At 33.8% G+C, this 12,898-nt stretch overlaps 1 protein-coding gene across 1 annotated transcript in view; it reads right to left on the bottom strand.

The window, feature by feature from the left end:
* Window positions 1-12,898, bottom strand: part of NRXN1 (neurexin 1) — a 1,127,542-nt gene that overhangs the window by 595,423 nt on the left and 519,221 nt on the right. The window contains 1 exon segment of the mRNA XM_027622286.2: window positions 10,858-10,884. Coding sequence (XP_027478087.2) covers window positions 10,858-10,884 — 27 coding nt within the window.

Raw genomic sequence — 12,898 nt, 5'->3', positions numbered from 1 at the left:
TCTCAGTTCCTGGCTTTGATTTATTTGTCCCCTTCCTTTCTTTTCCATGGGAAGCCATTATGATGCTTGAAAGCCTATTTTTCAGTATTTGTCTTAAATGTTATGAAAGTATTTTTTTTAATAAAACACATTCTAAGGAATATAAGAAATATTTTGTCTTTAAAAATGTTGAACTATAGCCATCTCATTTGTTTTGGTATTTTTTTTCTTCCTCAATGACTGCATCAAAGAAAGCTATGGTCAAGTAACACATGATAAGTCATCCATTCATCATATAAAAATTGGAATAATAATAATATGTGTTTTTTTCCCAAGCAATGATATGATGACTTACAAAATCCTTCTTTACTTTGAATTTTAATAATGCAATAACAGATAGTGTTAACCTGATTGTTTTCTTTTATTGTCATTAGCTTATTTATCAGGCTAATTTGTAGTCATTAAGTGCTATGATTTAGTTATTGAGTGCTAAGACTTTATTCAACCATTTATTTTAGTAATGGGAAAAATATTGAGATTGTTCCTTTATTTGAAGGTATCTTTGGGTCAAAGTCTTCTGAAATGAATGGCCTGCCTTCCTGTCCTGGAAGTGTTCTAAAAATGAGCTTGTCCAACTATAGCAACAGTTATTAGCAATTAAATCTTATGTCAAGTTAACTTGCTCAATCTGAGGAAATAGTGTTTGCAGGTTCCTTGGAGCTGGTCTACCAACTACTAGGAGTAATGTTACATCTGCATGCTTGTTCCTGGTCAATCTTCCTATGATGAGATTACATCAGTTAGGCTTTCACTTAGTGGATTACAGTCATTAATAAATTACAGCAATGCATCTGTAAAAATTCATGGTTATTCCAATCTGGTTTGTTTCTCAAGATCTTGCTCACAGATGCTTCCAATCAGCTTTAACTGACTTCTCTGAGATCACTGATGAATCATAATAGAACTTACTTTTGTACATATATGTCTTCTCTCTATTTTATCTTTCTTCAACTGGCTCAATGACCTGGACCTGCTTTATATTACTTTGGCAGAAAATCATTATCGGGTCCTACCTCCATTTTGGTCCACCTATTTCAACATTATTAGGTGAATATGTATGTATTCTAAGGGAATTTGCATAACTTATTAAATCATTTATTTTTTATTTGCTTTTACTGGACACCTTCATAATGCATGAAAAATCAGTAATAGCAATTAACTATTTATAGTTATATAAATATATATATAGTTATATATATATAACTTCATTAACTAATATAGCAATTTTAAGTCATGCCATTATAGTTTATTAGTTCTATAATATTTGTGTCTTAATTGCCTTTGTACCTATTGAAATGTAAAACATTTCAGAATTCTTTGGATTTTTTAGTAGTCCACATTTATTTATAGTCAGAATTTCCTGATTTCCAAATGGGTTGATTTTTTTTTTTCCATGTATCTGACAATTTAATGAGTGCCTATATTCACAGGCTGGCTATATGTTTCTATGCAAATTTTAAAAGAGAATTGATCATTCTTACTCTAAATCCTACATTCCCAAGGCAATTTTAAGTATAATAATTATCTATAGAAAAAGGCAATTGACTTTGAAATTTAATTTATTTCAGTAGTACTTTGCACTAAATATTTCAAGTCTTTATTTATACTGATGTCCTGGGAAGGGTGATAGGAGGATAAAGAATTCTCACAACTTTATGAGTGATGCATTCCAAGAACAAGTAACAACGAGCAAATAATCCAGTATTAAGTGTAAATTAAAAAATGGTAATTAAAATACGTTCAGAATTTCTTATTTTATCTTTGGGGAAGCTGTTTTCATAATGCACTTCTTATCCATCTTGCTCTTTGCTCCCATTGGTAACAAGTGAGCGCTGAGCACACTGAACCTTTCAATTTTCAAATTCTTTGATGGCCCCATTCATTCCCTCCCACCCCAATTTCAAGAGCCTTCCCCAAAGGATGACAAAATACCTGGGCCATTGGAGCTACACTGTGTGCTGAACAACCTTTCAGTTCTTGAGCCCCATTTTAATCTCCACAAAACCTGTAATGTCGTGACTGGAATGATTTCTTTGTCTGTAGCTACTCTTAGTGTGTTCTTGTAATAAGCCTTCATTAACTAATATAACCTGAATACACGTCTATTCCTTAAATAATAAAAAAAATTAACAAACCCAGAGGTACAATATAAATTAACATAAAATATAATAGAAACAGTATTACTATTCTAAAGTAATGACTGATAAAAGTCTTCAGGGATTATTTTTAACGAATAGATAAGGATAGTGAGCAAAGTTAAACAAATTCTTTTCAAGCATTCAAAAGTGTATTTTCTTACTAAAATCAAAAAGACAAGAAATAACAAGTGTTGGTGAAGATGTGGAGAAAAAGGAACACTTGTGTACTATTGGTGGGAATGTAAATTTGTGCAGCCATTGTGGAAAACAGTATGGAGGTTCCTCAAATAATTAAAAATAGAATTACATATGATCCAATAATTCCACTATGGGTATTTACCCAAAGAAAAGAAAAACACTAACTTGAAAAGATATATGCACCCACATGTTCAATGCAGCATTATTTACAATAGCCAAGATACAGAAACAACCCAGTGTCCATTCATAGATGAATGGATAAATAAGATGAGGTATGTGTGTATGTGTGTGTGTGTGTGTGCATGACGTGTATAGGAATATACCTATAGGAATGTTATGCAGCAATAAAAAAGGATGAGATCATGTCATTTGTGACAACATGGATGGACCTAGACAGGGCATTATGCTAAGTGAAATAAGTCAGACAGAGAAAAGACAAATGCCATATGATCCCACTTATATGTGGAATCTGAAACACACACACACACACACACACACAGACATGAATAAACAAACAAAAAGCAGAATTAGATCTATAAATACAGAGAACAAACTGATGGTTGCCAGAGGAGAGGGGGTGAGGGGATGGGCAAGACAGTGAAGGGGGCTGGGAGATACAGTTTGGAATGAATAAGTCATGGGAATAAAAGGCACAACATAAGGAATATAGTCAATGATGTTGTAATAGCCTAGTATGGTGACAGATGGAAGCCATACTTGTGGTGAGCACAGCATAGTGTATAAACTTGTTGAATCACTATGTTGTACATCTGAAACTAATGTAACATTGTGTGTCAATTATGCTCAATTTAATTTTTTTTTTAATTTTTAATTTTTTTTCAATGTTTTAAAGTGCATTCTCTTAAGTGGTTAAGAAATACACTTCTATTATCTAGTAAAAGTTTCCAACGGTTTAACAAATTCTTTTTGTATATAGTGAAATAATTCAGTCTAAAGGTCATTTGAATAAACATAACTTCTGAGTCAGTGGGAACTAAATTCATGAGTTTTTTTGTAATAAAGAAATTCTAAAATTCTAGGTTAATATCAAATTATTGAGTGTATAGACATCAATGTAAAATAACATTTTATGTTTTGATGAGTGTTTATATAGTATACCATAATCTTTAGGGAAACTAACTTACTAAATATGAACCTTAGCATTTCTTTGAAACTTAGGCTATGAAATGTTTTACAGCTTTTTTGCAATTCATCTCAATTTTTTAAAAAACAATCAGCATTTTCAAATTATGCAAACATCTTCAAATAGCTATTTTCTCAGAAAACACTGCCAATTCCATAAGATAGTAAAATATACATAAATAATTAATCAAATTTAAAAAAACACCTATTTTTCAAGGCTAAAACTTTTAAAAATCATCAAAGTTCTCCAAAAGCTAAAAAAAAAAAAAAATTCACATTCTAAGTTTTCAACCATGGTGTGTAAAAATATGTATACTCCTATAAATGCAAAATAAGCTGGAATGCTTATATTAATCATATCTGACCCATAGTTAAGGAAAGAAAGGCATCATTTATAAATTATGCATCTATTTCAGCGGGTAGCAGATGCATAGTTCCTTTCTAGTGACCATATGGGGAATTGAAATCCATGATCATGATATTTGTTTTCATATTCTCTGATAGATAAGCAATTGATAGGGTATAAATTGTTAGTGGCTTTCTTTTGAGTAAAATTAGGAATACAAAACTTGTAGAAATTTTGTTTTAATTTAAATTCAATTTAATTAACATATACCGTATTATTAGTTTCAGAGATAGAATTAAGTGATTCATCAATTGCATACAACACCCAGTGCTCATTATGTCAAACACCCAACTTAATGCCCATCACCCAATCACCCCATTCCCCCACACCCTTCCCCTCCAGCAACCCTCAGCTTGTTTCCTAGAGTTAAGAGTCCCTTATGGTTAGTCTCCCTGTTTTAGTCCTATGTTATTTTTCCTTTCCTTCCCCTAAAACTTGTAGAAAATTTTCTAATCTGTATTTCTCTATACTAATAAAATGAGTGCCATGGCATGGCGCTTTTGATCATCATTGAATATTAAGGCTGTCCTAAAAATTGTAGACTGTTTTAAATAGAAGTTATTGAGGTTTTTTTAGTCTTTTATTTTTTTAGTAGTTAACTTTCTAGGAACCTGAATCAGGGTGTACAAGTAAAAGACCAAATGCTCCAAATATAGAAAATTATTATTGTTTTCTTTAAAATGAATGAAATTTGAATCATGCATCTCACAATGAAATAAACTAAAAGCAAAAAAAAAAAAATCTTATTAATGGCAAGAAATACCTGATTCAAATTTCTATCTTTGATTTTTCTGGATCAATGATAAATGTTGAGATGCTACATCCCTACCAAAAGAAATATATAAATAAACACATGGAAAAGAAAAAAAGAAACTCAAAACTGTGAAGGGAGTGGTGGATATTTAGAAACCAGCTCTTTCTAATAACACAACAAACAAAAACATCTCACCAACAGGCTGTGGTCTCTTAAGTTCAGCGAAACTTGGTTGTATAAAAAAAAAAAAATCCTTTCACAGAAACCAAGGGATTATCAAGTCAGAATGGTTCTTCTGAAACTTTCTAGGCCTTTCTGACAATATCTACCTAGGCCGTTGTTAAAATGCTAAGTTTCAACAATGAAGGAGAATTTGATGAATTTAGTCCACCCTAATTTGGAATTTTGCCTCACTTTGAGCACAGCCTTTTGCAATAGCAATAAGAAAATGCTTCGATCAATCAATTAATAATTGAGCCTGATTTCAAGAGGAACCTGCACAAAAGAACGGTCTTTTAAAACACTGCAGCATTCTGTATTTGTATATAAACAATGAACAGATTGATTGTTCATGAAAATGGACCCAAGTCTTCTACTTCTCAGGCCCTCCCACTAAGATTTGCCCAATGTAGCCATTTAAATGTGCAGGGAAAAACTGTACTCTTCTTTATAATTCTCATAATTTTAAAATGTGGATAATCCAAATGGGCATGCCTTAAATTTCTTTCCAATTTTGATATTTTTCTAAAGACTCATTGTCATGTGCTAATTCCCTTTGTTTTAGCTATTTGGTTTTTTTTTTTGTAATCAGAAATCTATGGTCTCAGTATTTTATTTCTCTTAGATTTTTGCTGAAAATAATCATATATAAACTGTCTTTTATTCTCCTTTCCTTAAATCTACTCTCAGCTTCAAAAAAAAAAACACAAAAAAACCCAAACCAAAAACGATAGTAACCAGTAACTAAAAGAACAAACAAAACTCCTATGTTCTGTATTTGTGGAGTCATCTTCCTTTATTGCTTGAGCAGCCCCTGTCCTAGGCAGATGAAGAGCACCAGTCATGAGAAGGAATGACACAACTCTACAAATCGGGCGACTGTTGCATACGGCCAGAACTAGAAGATTCCCTTTCGCAGCTGTCTGCTCTTTAGGCTCCAGGCAGTGGCTCTGAACTGAACATTTGCTTCATGTTAACAAGAGCCAGCCCCCAGAAATCTCCTCCTATCTTTTTAAGGAGCCTGCCAAACGGCAGTCTGATCAAAGCAATCTAATATGGCTTAAGTGCCACTGTTTGACATTTTGCATTCTTTTATTGCTTTCCATTTTTACTACATAAAAAAATGGGTGATAACTAATATCCAGTTGATCTTTTCATTCTGGTAATAAAATGATAATACAAAGATCTTATTATCCACTCCAGATATCCATCACAGTACATTTTCCAATAACATACTACTTGGAGTGTTTCTTCACTCTGTCCAAGTGCAAAGTGAGGTTAAGTACTCGGCCTCACATTCTCTTTCTCTCTGATACTTTAGACACTGGACTGCAAATAAAAGGAGCTGAACTTCAACCCTTGACATTCTGTCCACATTAACGTGATCTGCAATTTTGCCGTCTTTGCACTAGAGAAAGCATTTTCTATGAGAAGCCAAAAATAGTTGGAGGGTTTACCTACTAAAATATTTTGTCAACCCAGAGAGTTTTTATTCTTGTAAGAAAACGAGAGGAAACAGACCAGGAGGAAACAATATTGGAAGTGGGGAGGAAGAGTACGTCTTGATAGGAAGGAGGATCAGGTGGGCGGGAGAAGAGGCACATACACAAGGCGTAAAGAATCCAAAGTAATGCCAACAAGCAAAACAAACATCAGAGATCATGAGTTTATATGAAAATCAATTTTTATGTGGATGCAGAGGTGGCCCCAAGCCTTCCTGTGAGCAAGAAGGACATTCTGTAATTATGTCATTGATTTGAAAAGATAAAAACAAACAAACAAAGCAACCAATGAAACCAATAAATAAAAGAAAGCAAAGAAAGAAATACTAACAAAAACGTAAGCATAGAAGTCTCCCTGAATCCATAACATATTTAGTTATTTACAGGACAATTAGGACTTATCTATATCTGATAGGAACACATCTTGTTTTCAAACGCCCAATGTATTTAAACTGTTAAGGATTATAGCACTAACAAATTTTAAGGTTATGAGAAGAGAGAAAGAATAAAATTTGGGATCATTTAAAGATGCAATATATCACTACAAATCCAAGTCTTCAGAAAAAAAATATAGAGAAATACATAGCCTAATGAGTTTGGGAGTATTGTAGGGAACTACTGGACACCAAATTTAAGATTCAGACTGTCTCAGTAACTCTACCTCAGAGTTAACCAAGATATTAGGCTATGTACTTTGGCAGACAAAGAGAATACACAGTAAGAATGCTGGCCAGTACAGATCCAGCTAATAATGGATTTGAGATCATTTCATAAGGATTAGAAAATTTCCTTTGCAATCTTTATAGTTCTTAAAAGATGTATTAAGTCCACTAATATGAACCTAGGGAAGAGATGGTCAGACACACCTTTTCATGCAAATAATTCATGTGTCAGTCAGGAAAGTACTACTCAATCTGATTTGGATTTTCTCAGTGATAACTTGTTCATGATTAGTAATTTCTACAATAATTATTTTTTGTAAAATAATCTACAACTTGTCTATTTTCATTAATTCAAATATTTTTTTCTCTTTATGTTAGAAGAATGTGACTTTAGACTCCTTTCTCATCTATCTTTATGAAATACTGTCCAGAGAAGAAATGATATGCTCTAAAATATGGTAGTTCTTTAAGCAACTTCCATACACAATTATTTTATGATGGCAGACTGTTTCTCTCAATACTGCAATATTGATTGAGAAGGCACAAGGCATCTGACTATTCCTTTATTTCTATCATGGATAGAAGAGAATGGAGAGTGTGAGATAACACACTTCCATGCTCACCTTCCAGGCCATGAATCTGCACAAACTGACCTTAATTTAATTCCAAGTTGCAGATAACAAACATATTTTAGCAATGATACAAGCTAATGGATGTCAGAGAGCTGGGATTGGTCTGACACTGGGTGCAGAGACATCCCATTTGTAATTTGAAAGATCAAAGCATACATTTTGACACTGAGATGACCACTATTCAGAGAGAAGGTTCTTTTTTAAAAAGTACCCTCTCCACACATGAAAATAAGCTTTTGATTTTTAAATGAAAACAGGCTCTCTTTCCATTTTAAGATTCTTGACAGCTTTTCCTACGAGGGGGGAGAATGGTGGCAAGAAAGAATCTGCCAGAGATGCTCTCTGGAATTCAAATCCACCCTTTCTCCAAGGAACCCAAACAAAAGGCTGTCCTCCCCTGAAGACTCTATTGCTGCATCTACCACTACTCAAACAGAAATGGCTGACAAAGGAATGCACCTGCCATCTCTGATGGTCCCACACGTCTGAATACATGAAGTTAGATCATCTTCCCTCTTCACCCACTACCTACTTTTCAGGGGCAAAGATTGGATAGTCTGATAGCATATATATTTTCTTTTCCTTATCAGGTAACATCTGCTCTACACTGAGGAGCGTGGATGAAGAAGGATGGAGCCACCAAAGGAAATAGCAGAGCAATTCTGAGTAAGTTGGAGAAGTTTGAAAATGTTTCCATCCAACCTTAATAATTTAGAGTTTAATATTAATTCTCAACCTAAGATAATCTTTTATGTTATAGTTTGTATATTTGCTGTGGAAATTTTCTTAAAGATATCACTTGAGGTATCTTTGATATCTTAGCTATGATATAATTTTTAGAGACGGTGGTAGATGGTAGATGGCTGTGATTTAATAAATGTATATTCATCTCGCTTTCAGACGAACTTAAAGTTCACAGGGGATGAATGTAATAAATCAGTCACTCAAACTACAAGTTATACTGAGATACAGATATTTCAATTTATATTTTTATGGGGGAGGAAATGCACTCCAGGTGGAAATCTCTGCTTATTTAATCCCTGTGAGTTAGATTTGCATTATTTGATATGTAAATTCCTCTCTCTCCTAACTTTGAGTAATAACATGAATTCTTGATGGAACTTGGGGTTCTTGCCACATTTTCCCACTATTCCCCAAATAAAGGCAAAAGAAAATGAAAGTGTTACCTGCGCATCGAATGTTCTTTCCAGTGACTGCTGTCAAGTTAAGGCATTTGCAGTCCTGTCCGAGGTGTGCACTGAAAGCTCACAATCATTCATTTAATTCAAGTAATTTACATGTAACGCATACTCCTTAAAAAGGGAAAATTTTCACTAACCAGCAAAAACCTTTGTCCTCAAAGGTATTATTCTGTGGAATATCCAGAGAAAAAAGACTGTGCTTAATATTAGAATCTCGTAATATAAGCCAACTGAAGAGAAGTGTCTAACAAGGGTAATTAGACTATAAATATATATTTCATTGGTATAGCTAGAAAACACAGCATCACACTTCATTTGGTTAATTCCCATTGTAGAATTCCAAATACTAGAATTTATATAGTTACATTTTGTAAATTTAAAAACTCATGCTTTATTGTATGCTTAATATAAATAAACAAGAGTACATAAAACAGGAGTCTAGAAAGGAGGATTTTCCTCCCATTATTCTCTAAGACTCAGGATGTATCAAGAACATCTATAACTGCATTAAGGCACAAATCTAGCTTTGGGAAAGTATTTCGTGACTGCCACATTGCCCGCATCAGTGCCTCAGAGATGAAAGCAAACTGGACCGTGGTGTGAGAATCGCAAAAACTGTGCTCCTTCTCAGGAAGTGTGGGATGGGGTTTGATAGGAGATGATGTAAACTTGAAAAATTCCACTTGTATGAGAGCTTTGAGAGATTATTTCAGGAACTGTTCTGTTCAAGATGATGTTTAATACCTTGTATGATAGTTTATCAATTTAATTTTTCAGAAGTCATGATTCAGTTATCTTCTTATTGCTATGATTGGAAAGATTCACATTTATGTTACTTTAAAATGAATATTAAAATATTTGAAGACAAATCTGAGTTATAAGATGCATGGTGTTCAAAGTAGCATGTATTTCATTAGTAAAACTTCTTGTTTTATACGTTTAAGACCACCATTTTGTTCCTCAGAGGATGACATAGCTATTTGTGAACACAGCCAATGGTTTTGGGAGTAGACTTCATCAACTCACATTCAGCATTTTCCAAGGATATAGAAAGTGCTTGTTCTCATTGACTATAACAATGAGAGATTAGAACCTTGTTAGAACCATTTTATTTACATAGCTAACAACTTTGGTATCACTGGAGGAGATTCCTTAATGTGGTCAGCAAAACTGGAAAGGAAAAAACCTGAACATTTACATAAAGAAATAAAATAAATTTATTCTTAAAGTAATGCTACAACTCAAAATAAAATCACAGTCCTTATATCCTTTCAGATTCTCTAGTCCATAGTGAAATAAAACAGTCCATGCATCTTTTCTGATTCATCATTTGGCATGCATATCACAGATTTGAAGGGTTTTGATTATTTTTGCAGATATGTGATCAGGATGTAAAAATTCATCATGTAAATACTCTTAATGAACAAGAAAAAAACTCTTGGACAAGTAATTTTCTTTATATGTATACATATAACATTGGAATATACATTTTTCTAAGTAAAATTTTGGTTGAATTTAGAAGAGTTTGATAGTAGTTCTCAAAATAAAAGGAATTCAGTTTTTTTCTATATTTTGAGTCAAGAGGTAAAAACAGAAAGTGAAGGAAATAGACCCACAGTATTGTTTTCCTAATTTGGTGATGAAGAGAGCTACTGGAGTCCAAGATCAGCCAAAATACAAATGCTACTTGCCTTATTCAAAGGTCTATAGAGGTGTGTGCACCTTCTACTCTAAAATATTTGTCACCTCTTTTCCCACTTAGATGTAGGAACTACAGCAGGAAAGTCTTCAGCTGGACAGATTTCAAAATGAATTTTTACAACCCAGATGATGGACTGGTATACTTCAAAAGTGAATTCATGAGTTTGATAAATGTCTTTCTCTTGCTCTCATTTTTTTTTCCTTACTAGCTTACATCATAATGGAGGAATAACATTTTAAAAATTTTGAATTGGCACTTACTGGAATTACAGTTAATCCTGATACAATCTAGATGGGGAAGAATAGATGAAAAATGAAAATTTATCCTTCAAGGTAATAGCTGCAGACATCCAATAAAATCACAGTCCACCCTTCCGGGGACAGACACATGCAAATATGGCCAGTCCATATCATGTATTCTTTACATACTTCTAGAACCCAGATTCATTGTTAATATAACTTCACATTGGAAACAACGATAGAAGGTTTTTTTGTTTTTTGTTTTTTGTTTTTAAATGGCCAATTCAAACAAAGCTACATGGTGACAAATCTAAGTGAAAGAAAGAGTTGTTAACTGTCAAAGATGTTTGGCTTAGAGTGGCTGCGACTTTCTCCCCATCTGTGAAAGAACATTATCATTGTTTTCAGCATAATTAAAAAGTGCTCCGTCACAATGGGGTACAGTGCAAGCCCAGCTAGGCTCAGACATCTTGGACCTTCAGAGTCTAATATCCCACAAAGGCCAACAGAACTCTTGAGAATTGTGGTGGTCAAATGGAGAGCAAGTTGAAGTTATTCTAATCTCACCCTAATGTATTTTTTATTTTTGTTATTATTATCATTGGCTGAGGCAAAAAAGGTAACAGCCAGATACTGGCTGGATTCCATGCCTTGTATTAATTGGAAGAAGTAAGAAACAACTGTATTTTCCTTTAGAAGCCTCGAGTGGCTAAGGAGTAATGTCATTCTTCAGAGCACATGAGCCTATGCCTCTCTTGGAGCAAACAGTGTTATCTCTATGTACTAAGTGTCATGGTTAACACTGGTATTGATCTTCCTTTTCTTACACTTCCTTCTTTATAAACAGATTCTCTAAGAACAGAATGTCTGATCTGAATAACACAGACTGTGATAATAAGGGTTGTCTTTAAAGGACTGTGTGGGATGTTTTATGTTTATTTTATGTATAGATACATATTTGTTGGTTTTCGTTGCTGTATTTAATTAATGCCTTTGGGGAACATGAAAAATAGAAACCTAGATTCTGTTTCCATATAGCTGAGTTTGTCATGTGTCGTCAACCGCATCAGAAAAGTGGTTGCAAACAGCCAAGGACCAGCACCTACACAACTCTTTCCACAGAATGCTTTGCTGTTGGAAAATTCCCATGAGTGTTTCCACTTTGACTAGCAGCCCCTTTACTGCGAGTAGGCAATTTTCTTTGAATTGTTGTAGTAACCTATCATTGTCACTAGAGGGAACTCTAACAGAACAGTAAATGACAGTGCAGTGCATTCTTCAGTGATCTTTAAAAACCACCCTTATTATTTAGCTTTAACTAATATTAATTGAATGTAATTAATTGAATGTAATTGTATGCAATAAGCTAACACTGCAATAATTTTATATTTTATGAGCTACCATTCTGCCCAGCACAATTTGAAAATGTAGGTAGAGTTTCCACAAATGCCTCACCTCATCACATTTTGCTACTCTTCGTGTCAATCTGTGTTTCAAATTTTATTGTTCTTTCTCCATTAATTTATTTTTGTGTGTGTTTAGCATTTCCAGGAAATACAGTAAAACCTCATTAATTTGTACTCCTCTTGGAGCTAATGATAATAATGAAACTTATTGGGCAGAATATTTATAATTCTTTACCAACAGAAATTGCCTGAGAAAAATTAAACAAAACAAGTTGTAGAAGATCGGCTTCAGGAAGAAAACCGAATGCCAGGACTTCCCTGTACACTGATGGCACGACTTGCATGACACGACATCCTAATGACTGATAATTCTTATCCACCCATTAAAATCAGCCTCGTAAGACCTTTCCTTAAGAAGCCTTCCTAGCTATCAATTTGTGTTTTGGAATGTAATCGGAAACAAAACTGTGTATTTTTTTAAGTCTACAATTCCGACTCTTAATTCAGCCTACCCTTCCCCCATATTTCATACAGCTTTGTGAGGTTTTACTGTAGTGACTCTCCCCTAACTCTACAGTGAAGCAGGAAAGCATTATTTCTCTGTAGAAGAGCCTGTGTTTTTGTGTTCTCATGGCTGTTTGCTACGGGCCGCAGTC

This window comes from Zalophus californianus, chromosome 8 (genome assembly GCF_009762305.2).
Source record: "Zalophus californianus isolate mZalCal1 chromosome 8, mZalCal1.pri.v2, whole genome shotgun sequence".
Taxonomy (NCBI): domain Eukaryota; kingdom Metazoa; phylum Chordata; class Mammalia; order Carnivora; family Otariidae; genus Zalophus; species Zalophus californianus.
This window is presented reverse-complemented; position numbering and strand designations above follow the sequence as displayed.